This window comes from Phyllopteryx taeniolatus, chromosome 15 (assembly GCF_024500385.1).
Source record: "Phyllopteryx taeniolatus isolate TA_2022b chromosome 15, UOR_Ptae_1.2, whole genome shotgun sequence".
NCBI classification, from domain to species: Eukaryota; Metazoa; Chordata; class Actinopteri; order Syngnathiformes; family Syngnathidae; genus Phyllopteryx; species Phyllopteryx taeniolatus.
In genome coordinates this window covers 16,025,579-16,045,049 of record NC_084516.1, presented here as the reverse complement: position 1 = coordinate 16,045,049, position 19,471 = coordinate 16,025,579, and the positions used below count along the sequence as shown (strand labels likewise).

General features: G+C 42.2%; 1 protein-coding gene across 7 annotated transcripts in view; it reads left to right on the top strand.

Annotated features, from left to right (window-relative positions):
- The window catches only part of prrc2b (proline-rich coiled-coil 2B), a 41,796-nt gene extending 22,735 nt beyond the window's left edge, over nucleotides 1–19,061 (top strand). For 6 of the 7 annotated variants that reach the window (XM_061747973.1, XM_061747975.1, XM_061747972.1 and 3 more), the window contains 16 exons: nucleotides 110–2,095; nucleotides 2,204–2,358; nucleotides 2,449–2,564; nucleotides 2,641–2,782; nucleotides 2,869–2,945; nucleotides 3,020–3,307; nucleotides 3,394–3,480; nucleotides 10,676–10,868; nucleotides 10,950–11,047; nucleotides 11,127–11,245; nucleotides 11,358–11,598; nucleotides 11,691–11,855; nucleotides 12,961–13,040; nucleotides 13,118–13,202; nucleotides 13,362–13,571; nucleotides 16,662–19,061. In XM_061747973.1, coding sequence (XP_061603957.1) covers nucleotides 110–2,095; nucleotides 2,204–2,358; nucleotides 2,449–2,564; nucleotides 2,641–2,782; nucleotides 2,869–2,945; nucleotides 3,020–3,307; nucleotides 3,394–3,480; nucleotides 10,676–10,868; nucleotides 10,950–11,047; nucleotides 11,127–11,245; nucleotides 11,358–11,598; nucleotides 11,691–11,855; nucleotides 12,961–13,040; nucleotides 13,118–13,202; nucleotides 13,362–13,571; nucleotides 16,662–16,829 — 4,210 coding nt within the window. In that variant the 3' untranslated portion in view covers nucleotides 16,830–19,061. The remainder of the gene's footprint in view (nucleotides 1–109; nucleotides 2,096–2,203; nucleotides 2,359–2,448; nucleotides 2,565–2,640; nucleotides 2,783–2,868; nucleotides 2,946–3,019; nucleotides 3,308–3,393; nucleotides 3,481–10,675; nucleotides 10,869–10,949; nucleotides 11,048–11,126; nucleotides 11,246–11,357; nucleotides 11,599–11,690; nucleotides 11,856–12,960; nucleotides 13,041–13,117; nucleotides 13,203–13,361; nucleotides 13,572–16,661) is intronic. The other variant, XM_061747974.1, reaches the window with a different exon arrangement.
- The last annotated feature ends 410 nt before the right edge of the window (nucleotides 19,062–19,471 follow it).

The window sequence follows — 19,471 nt, the reverse complement described above, 5'->3', positions numbered from 1 at the left end:
GGATTTTTCAGTTCTGTAGATATAATACATAAAAGGTCTATCACTTATCTGCCCTTGGCAAAATATCACAAGGATATTCTTTCTTTCTCTATTTCTCTTCTGTCCCCAGAAGTGGTCTGTCCTCCTCCCAACAGGGCACCTATGAGGAGAGAGCCTGCGACGGCGGGACCCACGCTCAAGAGGACCACCTCCACCATCACTCCTTTCAGAGTCGAGCCTTGGATCGAGACCACCATAACCAGGGGCTGCTGACTGGCGCTCAAATTCACACCCAGCATCATGCTGATAAAGAATACCCAAAACAAGACTCCAGAGACCGCCATCTGAAGGATAGTCCTGACTCTAACAATGAGAGCTTTGATGCTTCTAAAGACAACTGGAAACGAGATGGAAGAATCAATGCTCAAAGCCAGTGGTCCGATTCCAATACAGTTCTCAGCCAGCCATCAGAGACCACGGGGCGCACTTTGACACGCAGAACTGGACCTATTAAGAAACCAGTTCTCAAGGCTCTAAAAGTGGAAGACAAGGAGAATGAGAAGCCTAAACCCGAGCCCGAAGAGAAGCCAGTTCCCTACCGTCTGGAGAAGGAAGTCCTGACCAATGTCTATGACTTAAAAAAGGATAACCAGCCTGTCAGCAATAGACACTCCGGGTCACCTGTGGTGGAGAAACAGCCTGAAGAGAGGCAGCGTCAGTCCCCAGCTCCCAGTAAAGTGGAGCGGCCTCCAGTAATAAACCAAAGTGAGGAATCCCCGAGAGAAAGCGTCTGGGACACCAACAAATTTCAGCCACAAAGAGATGTTCAGGAAAACACAGAGCCTCAGGCACCACGCCGCAACAACTGGATCTTCATCGATGAAGAACAGGCCTTTGGTGGGGTAAGGGGATCTGGAAGAGGCCGCAGTCGAGGTTTTCGGGATTACAATTCTCGGGGGGGAGGCCGTGGCGTCCGAGGCGCCTACAACAACAGTGCCGGTCAGGCTCAGCGTACAGGCAGAGGCCGAGCCCTCCCGAGAGAGTTGAAGGTGGAGGAGTTCCAGAGAGGCAAGCCACGGAGACGCAATGTCAGTGAGACCCTAAGTGAAACCTCAGAGTATGAGGAGCTACCTAAGAGACGGCGACAGAAAGGCTCTGAAAACGGAGAAGGCTACTCCGAATCTGTAGAGGCTCGCAAAGCTGATCAGGAGTCTTGGAGATCCAACAAGGTGTACACGGAAGACCAGGCTGCTGCTGATTTCAGAGAAAAGGCCAAGGTGAGCAGAGGCTTTGTAGGTCGCATGCTGCCTCCCAGACTGAACACTGGAAACTATACTAGAAGTTACGGAGCCTCTAGAGAGATGTCCACATGGAGGGGTCGTGGTCCTCAGTTTGGTAGCAGTGGTGGTTCCTTGCAAGAAAATGGTTATGCTCCAGGAGCTGACATGGGTTTCTCACGTAAACCCCCCGCTGAGCGTGAGTCTCTTAAGTACCATACGAAATTTACTGGCTCTTTTGTGGAAAATGGCTCAGAGGAACGTGAGGGGGAATACTACTTTGACCCTGACAACCCCGACAGGCAGGCGCTGAGGAGACGGCGCCCCCCGCGTCAAGACAAGCCCCCGCGCTTCCGCCGCCTGCAGCAAGAACGCGAGCCCGGTTCCAATCAGTGGACAAGTGACGAATACATAAATGGTGACTTGGCAAACCCCTGGCCATGTCGCCCCAAAGGCAGTGGGGAAGACAACTGGCCCAGCGGCCCCTACACTGGAGGACGCAGCGGCCAGCACCCGCAGACAGAGGAATGGGAGACTGCATCGGACAACAGTGACTTCAGCGACTGGAGAGAGAAGCGCGGAGGGAGCGGTGGCGCACCTACGCAGGGACATGCCGACGTTCTCTCTGATTCGTGCCATGGTGAAGTGGGCTCCATTGAGAAGAGGGAGCTTTCCAAGCGAAGCTTCTCGAGCCAGAGGCCACTGATTGAACGCCAGAACAGGAAAGGAGAGTCCTCACTGCTGGAGACAAGTAAGATGACACGGGCACCCGACAACCCACAATCTGCTCCCTCAAACAGGAATGACACCTGGCAGAATGGAGGGACCTCTTGTAAGAGGTGAGAAACCAGACACTGATATCTTCCGGTTCTTGGCACCCTCAACCATTTTCTTCCCAGACTTTACCCAAGTTTGTGGTCCCCACCCCCACCCACTTTGTTCCCCAGTAGGAGCCCAGAGGAGTCGGGCCCCATCTACATTATTGATCAGTCGGAGGAGCGGGAGCGGAATGAATCCACAGGAAAGAACTTTGACAAGCCAGGACCCATTAAACCGGACATAGTGGAGCCACTTCCCCAGTATGAGCTCCGTGCCTACCCAAGTGAGTGTTGAACCCTAAAATGGCTAAAATTACAATGCCTACCATGTTGAAGGGGATTTGGAGTTAAAACAACATGTCATGGCATTTTAGTTGAGGAAGACGCTGGTGGACCTGTTTCGAATCCAGACGCTTACCAGGACACATTGTCCAAAAAACAAAGACGTCCACAGGAAGACGATAGGAGGAGGAAGGATCAAGGAGTTGCTGTAAGTTGAAGCCATCCTTTTACAAAAAGAACACTAAGTTGGTTTTGAAGCTTTTCTTGTTTAATTCCTGTGTTAGGTGCCAGTGAAGAACAGGTCAGTTGCATCCAAGATACCGCCACGCTTTGCCAAGAAGCAGGGAGGCATGAGCATTGAACAACCAGAGGATACTCTTTCCTCAAGTAATTTGGGAACAGAAATTTGGGAGACCAACAGCTCTGGTAAATTAGTTTGACACCCCACCAATCTGGAATAACACTTAGTATTATTAACCATAGGTAATCTAACAGGGCCGTTTATTTCCCAGCTCTTTCAGTGCAGTCCTCAGGGGGAGACTCGTGGACTAAACAGATGTCTTATACTGGCAGCGAGCCCAACTCTGAGGTAGCGCAAGATGCCCACGTATTAAAATATCTCCAATTACTCGGAGAAATGCTAAGCCTCTTTTCTTGTGCAAGGACTCAGACGCAGGTCCAGAGCAGAGCAAAGAGCAGCACAAACCAGGACCCATTGGAAACGAGCGTTCCCTGAAGCACCGTAAGGGCTCCGAGGCGGTGGATCGCCTGGAAGGTGGCCCCATCACGCCTGTCAATGGCGTGGATCTCCATGTGGACACCGTGCTCCCCGTGCCCCCCATTGAGTTTGGCGTCAGCGCAAAGGATTCCGACTTTAGCCTGCCCCCAGGTTCCACCCCAGTGCCTGTGTCCAACCCTGTCAACAAGCTTCAGGACCCCCTCACCGTCAATGTGAGTGACGAACTTGAATTAATTGTTCATAATAGAATGGCTCACTAGTGACTTTCCAGCTCATTGTCAACGTACTCTTCTTTCAGACTATCCCCATGCTGCGCTCCAATCACCTGCAGCCCAGCATTAACCTCAACCCCCTCTCCTTTCCAAGTACTGACCTCACCCTCAAGGTATGACAATTCATAATCTATACATACTCATTTTTGCTCAATGTAGTCACTGTGTGACATAATGGCCTATCTGATGACCTGTAAGTGGCAAACCTTTTGAGTCAAGTAGGTGTAAAGCATGGCAAATGTGGCCAGAGAGGAGTAAGAATAAACAAAAAAAATTATCATCATGTACCCAAACATGAGTGTTTAGGTGAAGGGAGATGAAGGAAATACTATTCTGTCTCGAGGTTTCTTAATTTTAGTTTGAACAAATTGTACAGTTACAAATTTGGAGTAGTACAAATAATATTTCTTATTCCTAGTGAGCTGGTCTAAGATTATAAATGCACAACCATGAACCCAATGTATTACTTATTATTACTTATTGAATGTATTAGTCACAAAAAGCTGTAATGCTCGCTACTTAAGTGAAGATGCACAGGGGCTCTTAATGCTTTAAAATAATAACAATCCCTTATCTTTTATGAACAATGTGAATTCAAGAAATAAAAACTCTTGGTGATATCAAAAAGGCAACCAATTAGTCGTACGTTGTTAAATGAAAGCTCTTTTCTCTTTTGCATTCAAAATTGCTCTTGAACAAACCAAGCAAAAATCTAGTTTATCCAAATAATCCGTTGTTTGATAGAATTTTCAGTCGGTTACTCGTGTACTACAATATCAGTTAGCTGCAGCCCTACATTCAACTCCGCCATTATATTGCCATATTTTTATTGTTTCCTAAAATCCTTGCTTTGGGTCCCTTTGCGTTTAAGCTGCAAATAATTGCTCCTCAAAATTAGAATGTTGCTACTCAAATGACGCAATAATTAGCAAACCTGCTCCTAAAATAAATAAATAAATATTTTGAGCGTGTGTCTGTGTTGCTGAAGTGGTTCAGCAAATCATTATCCACTAAAAGTACGAGTCCTGTCTTGGTGCTAGCCAATCAAAAGAAGAGTAGGGCGGGTTGTCATTCTATAAATACAATGGACACGAGACTTTTTCTGGACAAGATAAATTTTCATTGTTGTGGTAACACCCGGCGCGCCGCTCATGACGCAGCGAGCCGTTGGTGGAACGGCTTTGGCTCCGTAGATGCAAACAACTGGGACATTTTAGGCAAAGTTAACTAATTGTTACGTTCACTAGCCTGTGAGTTAACTAGCTAGTGTGCTACGGAGCTAAACGGCTCACTCTGGGTTGCTCGATGCTTGTGACATCGTTTAAAACAAAGGAAATCCCACTGGGAGCTCTTATTAAAATTGCATATGTGAAAATCCATTATGAAACAAAACAAAGGTTTTGAACAAACATAATCTCTAAAATGGTTCAGTTAAAATGTACTTTTGCTCACTTGAAAAGTGTGATGCTAAAAAAAAAAAAAGGTGCTCTGTCCAGAGTTGTTAACACATCTAGATGTAAATACCATGAAATAAAAGCTGTAATTCTGAACTTTTGTCTCATATTCATCTTTTGATCTGAAACCCAAATGTCTTCATTGTACAACAAAAACAAAGGAATTGACCTTGCTGTGCCAATACCTTTGGAGTGAAACAGTGGGTCTGGAAAGTATTTAGACACCCCTTACATTTTTCACTCTTTATATTGCAGCCATTTGCTTAAATAATTTTTCTTTACTCATTAATGTACACACAGCACCCCATATTGACAGAAAAAACAGAATTGTTGAAATTTTTGCAGATTTATTAAAGAAAAACTGAAATATCACACAGCCATAAGTATTCAGACCCTTTGCTCAATATTTAGTAGAAGCACCCCTTTGAGGTAATACAGCCATGAGTCTTTTTGGGAATGATGCAAGTTTTTCACACCTGGATTTGGGGATCCTCTGCCATTCCTCCTTGCAGATCCTCTCCAGTTCTGTCAGGTTGGATGTTGAAGGTTGGTGGACAGCCATTTTCAGGTCTCTCCAGAGATGCTCAATTGGGTTTAAGTCAGGGCTCTGGCTGGGCCATTCAAAAACAGTCACAGAGTTCTTCTGAAGCCACTCCTTCGTTATTTTAGCTGTGTGCTTAGGGTCATTGTCTTTTTTGAAGGCGAACCTTCGGCCCAGTCTGAGGTTCTGAGCACTCTGGAGAAGGTTTTTGTCCAGGATATCCCTGTACTTGGCCGCATTTATCTTTTCTTCGATTGCAACCAATCTCCCTGTCCCTGCAGCTGAAAAACACACCCACAGCATGATGCTGCCACCACCATGCTTCACTGTTGGGACTGTATTGGACATGGGATGAGCAATGCCTCTCCACACATACCGCTTAGAATCAAGGCAAACAATTTCTATCTTGGTCTCATAAGACCAGAGCATCTTATTTCTCACCATCTTAGAGTCCTTAGGTTTTTTTTTCCCGCAAACTCCATGCGGGCTTTCACTGAGGAGAGGCTTCCGTCGGGCCACTCTGCCATAAAGCCCCGACTGGTGGAGGGGTGCAGTGATGGTTGACTTTCTAGAACTTTTGTCCATCTGTGGAGCTCAGCCACAGCCTCTGTGGGTTCTTCTTTACCTCTCTCAACAAGGCTCTTCTCCCCTAATTGCTCAGTTTGGCTGGACGGCCAGCTCTAGGAAGCTCTGATCGTCCCAAACGTCTTCCATTTCAGGATTATGGAGGCCACTGTGCTCTTAGGAACCTTAAGTGTAGCAGACATTTTTTGGGAACCTTGGCCAGATCTGTGCCTTTCCACAATTCTATCTCTGAGCTCTTCAGGCAGTTCCTTTGACCCTCATGATTGTCATTTGCTCTGACATGCACTGTGAGCTGTAAGGTCTTATATAGACAGGTGTGTGGCTTTCCTAATCAAGTCCAATCAGGATAGTCAAACACAGCTGGACTCCAACGAAGGTGTAGAACCATTTTAAGAATGATCAGAAGAAATGGACAGCACCTGAGTTAAATGAATGTCACAGCAAAGGGTCTGAATACTTATGGCTGTGTGCTATTTCAGTTTTCCCTTTTTACTAAATCATAAAAAAATTCAACAATTAAGTTTTTGTTCTGTCAATATGGGGTGCTGTGTTTAGATTAATAAGGAAATAAATGAACTTCAATTATTTCAGCAAATGGCTGCAATATTACAAAGAGTGAAAAATTTAAAGGAGCCTATTCATTTGTGTCCACTGTCGTAGACATTTAGTTTTGATCTATAACTTTTGACTCATTTGAATTACCCTACTAAGTTCTGGTGTGCAGAGTAGAGGACATGCTGGCCTTTCCAAAGATATCTCATATGTTTGGGTGGGTTCTAAGTAACTGCTTTCTTCCCGAGACAAAATGGAGAATGTAGAAAAACACAAATGCCAGGAAAAGAGGAAAGGAAAGTTAAATATTAAGATAATGTTTTTTCACAAGAGGCAATCATATATTTTTGTTTATGAACATGATATGAGTCATAATTTGGAGTAAGAGTTCAGTTGAACTTTTTGTTCGGAGAAATAATAGCCCTTTTATAGAAGTCAACTGTAATGGACATGAGGATGATTTGATAGTGTTAGCTAATAACTAAATGGCTTTCAATTTCTTTGTTTACATTCCATTTTCTGCCCCAAAACACATTTCTTTGTTGGGTAATAAACATGCAGTCTCTGAATAAAATAATGATAGATGGATAGATAGATAAGGTTATAATTATTTATTTCAACCTCTTTAATTGTGACACTATTGTAGGCGGCAGAAGCGAGGCAAATTTTGTACCAAATAATTGAAGAAAATTCACTTCTGGAATTGTCAGATGAAGAAAATGCAAACGATGAGCTTGCCTATGCTGGAGAGGAGAGAGAAAGCTCAGAAGAAGAGACAGGAGACTCATCAGATGATCTGACAGACACATGAACAGGAAAACCGTCGTCCTCTGTGGGCCAAGACCAGCACGTATAATAACTCGATAGATGGATATTTAAAATAAGTAATAGTAAGTAATGTAACAATAAGCCAAAAAATGACAAGGAACAGGTTCTTCAAGTTGAGAAGCTCACTGAAGATTGTCAATGATCTGGATGTAACAGAGGAAACAAAGAAGAAAGACATACTTTGGAGAGTCAGGCCTCTTCTGGACAGAGTAAGGCAAGGCTGCCTTAGCCTCCTGAAACCAGGAAAAGTCTGCATCGATGAGCAAATAATCCCTTTTACAGGCCGCTGTCCTATCAGGAAATTTTTGTTCCATGTGAGCCATACCCTACAGGCTTAAAGGTATTTGTCCTTGCTTCTCCTGATGGTCTGATGTTGGACTTTGAAGTACCGTCTATCAAAGGAAGAATACACTTGCTGGTCAAAGGTTGGGAATTGGGGCAGCGGCAGTCCTACGCATTGTTGAAACTGTTCCAACAGGAAGTCCGCTGTACTTCGACCGCTACTTCACGTCAATTAACCTCATGGATGAATTGCTGGCCAAGGGCCTTCCAGCAACTGGGTTGCCTGATGATAAAAAAATTGAAAAGAGAAGGGAGGGGAACGTCAGTGATTATAGTCAGGAGAAGTCCAGAATTAGCAATCACAAAATGATTTGACAACAAGCCAGTTTTGATGGCTTCTACTGCACATGGGAAAAATCCTGAAGATGACTGCATCAGTTGGTCGAATAAAGACAAAGTCCAGATCCAGGTCCAAGTGAGAAGACCCGCAGTCATTAGGGAGTACAATGACAACATGGGTGGTGTGGACCTCTGTGACTGAATGCTGAGCTTTTATCGCATGGCAAGCAGAATCAAGAAATGGACCATGCGTGTGATTACTCATTTCTTTGATGTTGCCACCACAAATTCCTGGATCCAGTACAAGTCTGACAGCAAAGTGCTTCACCGATCAGCAAAAAACTGAACAGTTCCTGGACTTTAAACTGCATCAGCCAAATGACCTGCTGAACTACCTAGATCCTGATGACACTGACAAGAGGGAAGAGGAGAGTGAGGTAAGTGAAGAAGAGTAAGAGCCACCCATCAAAAAGAGAATTCCACAACCAGGAGCATCGTTAAGAAAATATGGGGCCTGTCACATGCCAGAAATGGCAGACTGCAACCATGCAGAGAGGTGCCAAAACCAAGGTTGCAAGGGGAAAACATACATGCGATGCAGCAGTTGCAAGATGTTCCTCTGCCTTACAAAGAAGAGAAACTGCTTCCTGGAGTACCATAGCTAAGAACTGATTAATGAAGAAAAGAGGAAGCTGAGTAGAAGCTAACACATTGAAACCTGTGCTACCTAGGCCTCCTGACTTGAGAGGACAAACATGTTAAAGATCAAGTCTGTACGATATAATAGCCTTTTTGTTTAGCAGTTTAACAGAAACACAGGCCAAATGTTCGGTTTTATGAAAAAAATATTATTTTTGTTTTCATGTCAGCCTGTTATTTTGTTATGATAAAATCGTTCTGCTGTCAACTACAGTGGACATGCTGTAAAATCAAAATTAAAAATATTTTTTAAAAACTCAAGATTGTGAGTTGTTATTTTAGGTCCAAGGAGGCAGGAAATCAGACAAATAAATTAAATGACTTGTTTTCCTTGGTTGTCAGGAGGATATATACATGTATATGTGTATATATACAGGGGGGCAAAAAAGTATTTAGTCAGCCACCAATTGTGCAAGTTCTCCAACTTAAAAAAGATGAGAGAGGCCTCTAATTTTCATCATGGGTATACCTCACCTTTAAGAGACAAAATGAGGGGATGGGGGGGGGGGGGGGGAAATCCAGAAAATCACAGTCTGATTTTTAAAGAATTTGTTAGCAAATTATGGTGGAAAATAAGTATTTGGTCAATAACAAAAGTTCATCTCAATACTTTGTGATATACCCTTTGTTGGCAGTAACAGAGGTCAAACGTTTTCGGTAAGTCTTCACAAGGTTTTCACACACTTTTGCTGGTATTTTGGCCCATTCCTCCATGCAGAAGATCTCCTCTAGAGCAGTGATGTTTTGGGGCTGTCGCTGGGCAACACAGATTTTCAACTCCCTCCCAAGATTTTCTATGGGGTTGAGATGTGAAGACTGGCCAGGCCACTCCAGGACCTTGAAATGCTTCTTACGAACCCACTCCTTCATTGTGGGTGGGCGGGGTGGTTGGGATCATTGTCATGCTGAAAGACCCAGCCACGTTTCATCTTCAATATTTTTGTTGATGGAAGGAGGTTTTCACACAAAATCTCACAATACATGGCACAATTCATTCTTTCCCATCAGTCATCCTGGTCCCTTTGCAGAAAAACAGCCCCAAAGCATGATGTTTCCACCCCCATGCTTCACAGTGAGTATGGTGTTCTTTGGATGCAACTCAGCATTCGCCTACAAACACAACAAGTTGAGTTTTTACCAAAAAGTTATATTTTGGTTTCATCTGACCATATCACATTCTTCCAATCCTCTTCTGGATCATGCAAATGCTCTCGAGCAAACTTCAGATGGGCCTGGACATGTACTGGCTTAAGCAGGGGGACATGTCTGGCACTGCAGGATTTGAGTCCCTGGCAGTGTAGTGTGTTACTGATGGTAGCCTTTGTTACTTTGGTCCCAGCTCTCTGCAGGTCATTCACTAGGTCCCCTCGTGTGGTTCTGGAATTTATGCTCACCGTTCTTATCATTTTGACCCCACGGGAGCCCCACATCAAGGGAGATTAGCAGTGGTCTTGTATGTCTTCCATTTTCAAACAGTTGATTTCTTCACACCAAGCTGCTTACTTACCTATTGCAGATTCAGTCTTCCCAGCCTGGTGCAGGTCTACAATTTTGTTTCTGGTGTCCTTTGACAGTTCTTTGGTCTTGGCCATAGTGGAGGACAGAGGAGCCTCCTAAAGAAGTTGTTGCAGCTCTGTGAGAGCCAGAAATCTTGCTTGTTTGTAGGTGACCAAATACTTATTTTCCACCATAGTTTGCTGATAAATTCTTTAAAAATCAGTGATTTTCTAGTATTTTTTTTTCTTCTCATTTTTTTCTCTTATAGGTGAGGTATACCGATGATGAAAATTACAGGCCTCTCTTAAGTGGGAGAACTTGCACAATTGGTGGCTGACTAAATATGTTTTTGCCCCACTTTGTGTGTGTGTGTGAATAGAGAGAGAGAGAGAGAGAGCGCTGAGGTCTACTATATTAAGTTAGTTCCCAGGTTAATTTAAAGGTGTTGACGGGGGTCCCACTACTTAGGCCACAGTGCTGGCCTCTGCTGTCTCATTCCAGTAAGAACCTGCAATGCTTTTCGGTTTTCAGATGGAGTCTGCTCGTAAGGCATGGGAAAACTCCCAGTCCCTTCCTGAGCAGGGCTCTCCCAGTGGAGGGACCTCGGGAGTGCCGCCTACGTGCAGTGTGGGCTCATCAAGCGGCGTCAGCTACAGCACTTTTGGAGGGGTCTCCATGCCTCCCATGCCTGTGGCCTCCGTAGCACCTTCCATGTCCATGCAAGGTACAGCAAGGGGACATATTCCTATATTTTAATGCTGCAAAGTGTCTTGAAAAATAATAACCTCATTTCACTTTTCTTTAGGTAATCATATTCCCCCATTGTATTTGGATGGTCACGTTTTTCCTAGCCAGCCTCGCTTGGTTCCACCCACGATGACTCAGCAGCAGACCTACCAACAAGTATGGAGACACACATGATGACCGACTTATGTGTATTGTCTCTGAAAGGTCCTAATGTTTGATGTGTGCATCCGTTCAGGCAGCAGCCCAGCAGATTCCCATCTCATTGCATACGTCTCTTCAGGCTCAGTTGGGTCTTCGAGGAGGTCTGCCTGTGTCTCAGTCCCAGGAGATGTTCAACTCTATTCCCCCCTATAGGTATCAAGTGGTGCTTTATCTAGTTTGTGTGTGCGTGTCTTTGTCCGTTGGCGTTTGTGTGCCTGTCTGTATGTGTGTCATCTTGCTCATAATGTCACCCTGCTTTGTTTAGGTCGCAGGTTTACATGCACCCCAACCTGTCGCAACCCAGCCCCATGGTGCTGTCTGGCGGAGCTCCGCTGAAGGGGCCCTACTCGCCATTCCCCGGCATGCAGCCCTCAGACATGGTCAAGTCCTCGTCAGGCTCGCACTATCAGCCCATGAACGGCAGCCAGCAGCTAGTCTACGACAGCCAGCTGAACCAGGGGCCCAGCATCGGATCATCACAGCTGATGGACTCTCAACTCATCCAGGTCTGTTTTTTTAAAATGGCAGGGATGTTTAAACTTTTAGTAACAATTCATTCAACATTCCTTTAAAGGTTTCTTTTTCTTCTCCTCACTAGGTCACCATGCCCTTGCCTGCCTCTCAGCTGCGCTATGGCTCCGCCCAGCAACACCTCATCCTCCCTCAGTCCATTCAGCTGCAGCAAAGCCAGAATCTGTCAGTGGGAGGGCCGCGGCGGATGATTCCTCCTGGCTCGCAACCCGTCATGCCTGGTAGCAGAGAGGTGTGTCTGCCTGCGTCACTCAAATATAACACCCAAAAAATAATCTAAAAATCAGGTGCATCTGTCTTTACCTCTTTCAAAAAACTCAACTTGGTCACACAATACGCTCAAAAGGGTAAGCCCGCAAGCTAACAAAAATGACTAAATCAACAAACTTGTTTTGAGAGCTTCTTCAAAAAGGGACACAAGGCCAAATCATGAGGCAATATAAGACAATATTGGTGATCCTACGAGATTTTATTGCTGGTTGACCAACAGGGTTGCCAATGAAGCAGTGAAGCCCTTAAAACTGCTCCCGCACATAAAGACCAAGCAAGACAGACAAGCCTTAGGAGTATTTATTTTTTTTTTTAAATTAAAAAAAAAACATAAAATAAAGATTACGTTGCGACTAGTTTCACTGAAGAGAAAAAGTCCAGGGCTCCCACTAATTACAATGACTACGTTGAGCATAATGGTGAGTTGTACAGGTTGATTGAAAAGTAACTCCCTATTTTAAAATACTTATAATTTATTAATATGTTGTAATATTTTTCTAAATTCTTTTGTGTATGTTCCATGATTCAAGGAGCAAGTCTATTCTATCAAACCAACGACTTTGGAAGAACTTGAAAGGCGAATACGAGAAGTTATGTCTTCCATCCCACAAGAGTACCTTGTGAAATCAGTTAATGCAATTCCCAGGCGGCTTGAGAAACTGGTGGCTAATGCTGGCGCCCATATCGAAATAAAACTCCATCCAATACACTTTCTTCTCATGTTCATTTCTTGTAAGAATTATAGAAATAAATTACAAGTACTTAAAATTAGGGAGTTACTTTTCAATCACCCGGTATATTTAATTTGTTTTTATGTGTCTATGCCTGTCTGCCAATTTCTTTCTTTACCTGAAACTGGTCTGTGGTGCATATAGAGGTTGGGGACTGCTATTTTAGATGCTCACTGATGATGGCTGTTTGAAGTCCAAAATTTGTTTGACTTCTGAGGCATTTTTTCCAGAAAACCCCTAATTGTACAAGTTTGGGGGCATTGGACTTGGGAGGTTCTGCTGCAGTAAATCTCTATTTCTTCTTGCGTTTGTCCTGTTTATGCGGTCAATCCTTAGGGCTCCCAGTTGGAAATGAAGGGTTTTCAGTTCTCTGACAAGCCCAGTCACTCACCAGGGATGCCTGGGGGTTCTTACAGGTGAGTGCAGGTGAACTGTGTCAATAATGATGATTAAAAATGTGTATGATCTCACATTTTTCACTCCCCCTCTTCAGGCCTGGATCTGCTAGCCCAAGTGGAAAGCCCTCTGGCCCCGGAGGCCCGGTTGGACCATTGCCCCCCCATCATTATACACAACAGGTCCAACTTTTAATTTAGAATTCACTCTTGAAAACTTATTAGAATTAATAATAATAGGTTGTAACTATTTGGACATCATGATGGATGATTAACTCTTTTTATTCCTTCGTGTTTCCCCACCCCTGACCCTTTCAAAAACCACCCTCCAATGACCATAAGGTCTCACCAGCTCAGGGCGGCTTGGTGATGCACATGCGTCCCACCACCAGTGGCCCCTTCCCCAGCCCCATCCAGAGACCAGTCATGCAAGTCAACAAACCCGTCATCATCCGCTCCCCCCTTTACCCCAATCCCGGCCGAGACCTCTCCCACTCTACCCCTCCCTCGGCCCCCGATCCCCCCATCAAGGGGCCCGAGGATGGCATGAAGGTGAGCCACCCACTGTAAATATAGGTAATTTCATTTCATCTTTTATATCTCTATGCATTTATTGTGTATGCCGTTGTTGTCTGTAAGCTGCTGTCAATGTATAGTAATATTGATTCAACATGTTTGTAGTATGCATTTGAGAACTATAGAACTTAAAAAAACGTATGCATACTCTTCAGGTAGGGTTTGAAGTATGCACTTTCCCCCCACTATGTATGGGGGATGAGGACCTAGCCCTGTACAGCAGTAATTCACAACCTTTATTGAGCCATGGCGCATATTTTACCTTCCAAAAATCTCACGGCACACCACCAAACAAAAATGTCACAAAATGTGGGTACACAAGTCAATTATTTACTTTCTGCCATCTAATGTCACTATACGTCGCTGGCATAGATGAACAAAAATACAGTATTTGTTGTAAATATGACTGAATCACCTTTTCTTTTAACAACATTCAATAAACGTTTGGGAACTGAGGACACTAATTGGTTCTCCAGATTCTCTGACCCTTTTGATGATATGGACCGTAGATGATGAAATCCCTAAATTCCTTGCAATTGTACGTTGAGGATCATTGTCCTTAAACTGTTCGACTATTTTCTCACGCACTTGTTTAGAAAGAGGTGAACCTCGCCCCATCTTTGCTTGTGAATGACTGCGTAATTCTGGGAAGCTCATTTTATACCCAATCATGGCACCCACCTGTTCCCAATTAGCCTGTTCACCTGTTGGATGTTCCAAACAGGTGTTTGATGCGCGTTCCTCAACTTTCTCAGTCTTTTTTGCCACCTGTCCCAGCTTTTTTGGAACGTGTTGCAGCCATAAAATTCTAAGTTAGTGATTATTTGCTAGAAAAAAAAAGTTTATCAGTTTGAACATGAAATATCTTGTCTTTGTAGTGTATTCAATTAAATATAGGTTGAACATGATTTGCAAATCATTGTATTCTTTTTTTATTTATGTTTAACACAACGTCCCAACTTCATTGGAATTGGGGTTGTAACATTGGAGTAACTGCTTTTTTCGGTGACAGTGAACCGTTTGTCGCAGGTAATGCAATCCGGACATACCCGCAATTGGTGAAAATCTGCAATAGAGAGACCATATAAAGTTTTTTTATTTATTATTATTATTTTTTTAACAATTTTACAGCTTGAACACGCTTTAAACACTTTTAAGTTAGTCCTTAGCACCTGTTCTCGCTCTTGCTCTCACTTCTCCAAATAAGAGGCAAAGCTTGCTTGCTTCAAGCTGTTGTACCTTTCACTCTCAGTTGAAGTTTACTGTACAACTCTCATACAACAAAAGAGAATTAAAAATGGTGTATAAAAACACTAAAATGTTCAACCAAATAACCAATTTTATCTTCCGAAAATCTGCAAGCTTAATGCTGACATAATAGGAAAAGCCATCGTTGGGCTCACAGAAATTAGCATTACTGTTACGGTAATTATAAACCTTCAAACTACTGCTACCTTAACACACAGAGCAGCAACAACTGCTACCTTAACACATAACACCGAGCATACGACAATACTCACAGGCATATATTCTCTCTGCTCTGTGGGAACGACTATGACTGGAGATCAGTTGGGGACCTTCTCTGTCTTCTTGCTTAATTGCGCAGCATCTCTTCCAGTTGACCTCAGTGCTGCCTGGCGCGTTGCTGACCTACGTGGTACTATACTGTAGGTGCGCAACTCTAAATTCGTACTTGCCTATATACCGTAAAGCAGGGTTCCTACGCAAATATGGAATCTGATTTCCTGAATTTACAGGTCCGGAAAGGTTTTGAAAATTAAAACTATTGTATGGAAAAATATTCATGTTTCCAAGACTGTTATAACACCTATTTTTTATTTATTTTTTAAATTAATAAATGACGAATTTAAAAAAACGTTTTTGGAAGGCATTTGAAAGCGCAGCTACAGTGTTTGTCTGTAAGCACACCGTATTATACCGTGGTCTTGGTGAACACTCGATTTTGATTGGCTCAGAAAATTCCATCGGTATATTTTACCAGTTGATACTGTACATCTTTCGAATGTCTCAAGTTGTTCCTGTCAAAAATATCATTACATTGTTCTAAATTAATGTGCAGCACCCTTAGCTTTAGCCATTATATTATACGAGCAAACAACCTGTCAATCAGACACATTCAGATTTTTAAATGTGAAGTATTTTGAGGACAGAAATTAGCTAATTTAAAACAGTGATTTAATCATTTGCTATACTTAGTTTGGTGATTACAACACCTTTTGACTGGGATGTTGCTGAGGAATTGAGGAGAAAATGATGTGACGGAAGAGGCACAAAGAGTCAACTCTGTAAGATTAAAATCAACTCTCAGACATGATGGATGAAGTCAATGTGAAGAAAACAACAAAATAAGCAATTAAACACAAATTTAACACTTAACTGTTGTTTTGAGTGATACCTTTAATTTCAAATTGTTGTTTTGTTTTTTTTTTTAATCTAAAATTTGGTTTAATTACAAGGATTGAGCGACTGTAAGATGTGTATTTTCCAGAAAACGTTGGTCCAATTCCAACACTGCACATTTTTTGGTGTAGTTTCACAAAGATGATCATGATTTTAGACATCCAAATGAATTTTGGTCAAGTTAACAGTTGGGCAATGTTAGGAGGCTTTTTTTTTTTCCCTCACATTTTTATTTTCATATTCCAACATTTTCCATGACTAGATTTGCATTACTTTAGAGGAATATTTCATACAAATTTGAGTTTTCCCTATATAAGAAACTGTTGTTCAAATGTTAAAATGTAAAATTTTGAGTAGCACTTTGGTCACCGTGTTAATGTTGACGTGTTCTGTTGTCATTTTTAGCATTTTCCTGTAAGACTTGTCATCACTAACACGCTTGTATCAGTACTAACAATACTTGTTATACGATATCGTAGTGATTTGAATGTTCCTCCATATTTTCCTTGAATGTTTAGATTGAATTCTATTGTTTTACCACAGAATATATGCTGTATTTGTTATCTAATTACTGTGAAATGAATGCAAATAAATAGTGCCACACATAGTAGCTTTGTTACTCACTCTGCCTTCTTCTCGGCGCAGAGTAAAAGCCTTCGAGAGGTGCGCAAAGCTGTGGGTGAGGGCAAGGTGCCAATAGGGGGCATCACCAGCCAGCTCCAGGAGCCCCTCGCCTCCACTGGGCACATCAAACCGCCGCGCACAGGCACCATCAAACCCCAGGGGGTGAAAGTGGAAGAGGGCAAGGCGTAGTCGTGAAGATTGGACCTAAAAAAATAGATTTAAAAAGACTGGTCATCACCACCCAGCCTACAAACACACAAGCTCCTTACACAACGTCTGAGCCTTCCAACAAGCACCATCAACAATTCCTCCCGTTGACCCGGACACTTACCACGTCACACCACAATGTAAGACTTCTAGAGAGAGAGATATATATACTGTATATATAAATATATACATAAGACACAGCCTTTTAAAAGATCTCCACACGGTCCTCTTTAATTTATTACTTTTTTCCCCCCCCGTGTAAATGGCTGCTTGATGGTTCATTTGTGCTCACCGTTTTTGCCAAACTATCAACTGCCTGTTAATGGACAGTCGTTTGGACACTTAGAACCAATTCAAATACAGTTGGGGCACTTCACCCCCCCCCCCCTTTTTTTTTTTTTTGATTTGTTGATAAAAAAGGTTCAAGCTCGTCATCTGAAATGGGGTTTTTATATCAGTAAAAAAAGAAAAAAAAATGTGCATGTTGACGTCAAATTCCCATGAACGTGTGGCTACACGTACAGATTTGTAGATGTTATTTCTAAAAAGAAAAGAAAAAATGTTTGCTTTTACACTCTTGTCTCTGCTGTACAAAATGGTGAGATGTTTTTGTTTTGTTTCCCTCTTTCCCAAAAATCATGTTGCTTCCACATGAAAGTTGTCATAAATTCAATTGTCTGCAAACATTACACGGGACACATTATTTAAAGCAGAGGTGGGCAAACTGCGACGTGGGTCCATATTAAGGCCTGCGATGGCATTTTTGTTACTAAAACTAAATCGTGTTCAGATAAAATAGCAGACTATAGGCAAAAGTTCCCTCTTGTTTTTCAAGACTTTTCAGTCCACCCCCATTAAGTTCTGCCAGCTTCTATGTGGCACAAGCAATAAATGCAGCAATCAGGGTCCAATTATGATGTAATATTTCCATCACAACCGTTACAAAAGGGGAGCATTGTTGTTGTTTTTTTGTGAAACACAGTGGAAAAAGAAGGACTTGAAGTGTTTTGAAAAAAATGTGAATTATTTTTTTTTTTTTTTTTTTTTTTATAAATGGACACTTGCAAAAGTCATAGCTGGGTAATTCAATGAGTCTGGTTTAACTGTACCGTGACACTACAAACGGATTTATCTTGGCGTGGTACAAATGTGTGTGTGAGGAGACTGATTAAACCCACATTTGATTTGAGATATCAATGCTTAAAAAAACCCAGGGTGGGGAACCTGCGCCCAGCCATGCATTCTAGGAAAAAAAAAAATGTATTAAAAAATATGACCATGTAATTAAAGGAGCCATATTTTACCAAACCAACTATCTATCCCAAGTATTTGGGATGTAACATTGTCTCTCTGGTGCCTCAGTAAAATGAAATATGAATTAAAATCGTCCACACAATAGACTTTCAGATGTTTTTCTGCTGAGGCCTGAAATCAGGTCATTTGAATTTCTTGAGCTTTTCTACGTCACTAGCGGAGATCTTCGCCTTCCCTTTCCTCTCCCGAGCCGTCGTCAAAAAACCTAAGTGCTCTCTCAAGTGGGTTTTCTACAAGGAGGCAACCAATCAGAGGAAAAGGGGTAGTCTTGATCAAATATGGACAAAGCGATACAAAACTGGGATCGAACAAAAGTAGCTGTCAGAGGAGCCTTTTCTACACACTCGTATAACAAAACCAAGGTGTATTTTAAAATGAAAATGACACTTGTATTAAGTCCATGTTAGAGAGTCACTATGGAGGTCTATATAATCAAAATATGGGACCTTAAAAAAAACATTTCATAAAACATTACGGTAACAAAAAACAAGTCATAAAACATTTAAACGACAAAACATTTCATCATGAACCTAAAAGTAAAAAGAAAGTTCCCCACCCCTGCTTTAAATTCGCAGAAAGGACTTCCCATTAATGTTACTTTGTCCAATTTTTGGGAGTGTTTTTTGTTTTTTCCCCCTGCAAAACATGCCCCACGCTTTCTCACCCGTACCAAAAATGTTGGTAACCTAACTTTTTTTTTGTACTTTTAAAGACTTTTTTTGTTTTGGTGTGTCAAAAGGACCAGTGCTTTCTACACAGCTGATCCCAGTGTTCTATTTATCCTACCCTATGATATGTTTTATCCTTTCCAGATTTGGTCATTACTCGACCTTGTTTCAGGAAAAAAAGAGCTTATTGAAAGAAAAAGTAATAAAGCAGTCGTGATTTCTTAAAAATGTACCATTGTTGACTGGATAATCGAATTTTTATTTTGTTTGAGTTCATTCAGTGTCATGGTCGACCTGGTGGTGCTGTTTCAAAATCTTAAATTTAAATTTTGAATATATATATATATAAACATAAACTTATTTATAGTATATTTAACATTAAACAACTTTAAAATGAAGGGTCGTTTTATTTTTATTTATTTTTTGTTACCGTAATACCCCAAAAACTCACCTACAGTTTTTCGTGTGTAAGACGTCACCAGTGTCAAATTACAAACATTCTTTTGGTTGTAAAAAAAAAAAATTTTTTTTAAAATAACTTGTCAGGACGAAGACCCACTTTTCTTCTGTGACTGAAAGGGGACCTCGGAGAAGTGCATTTAGTGTAATTCCAGTAAAATACGGTAAGTGGTATTTTATTAT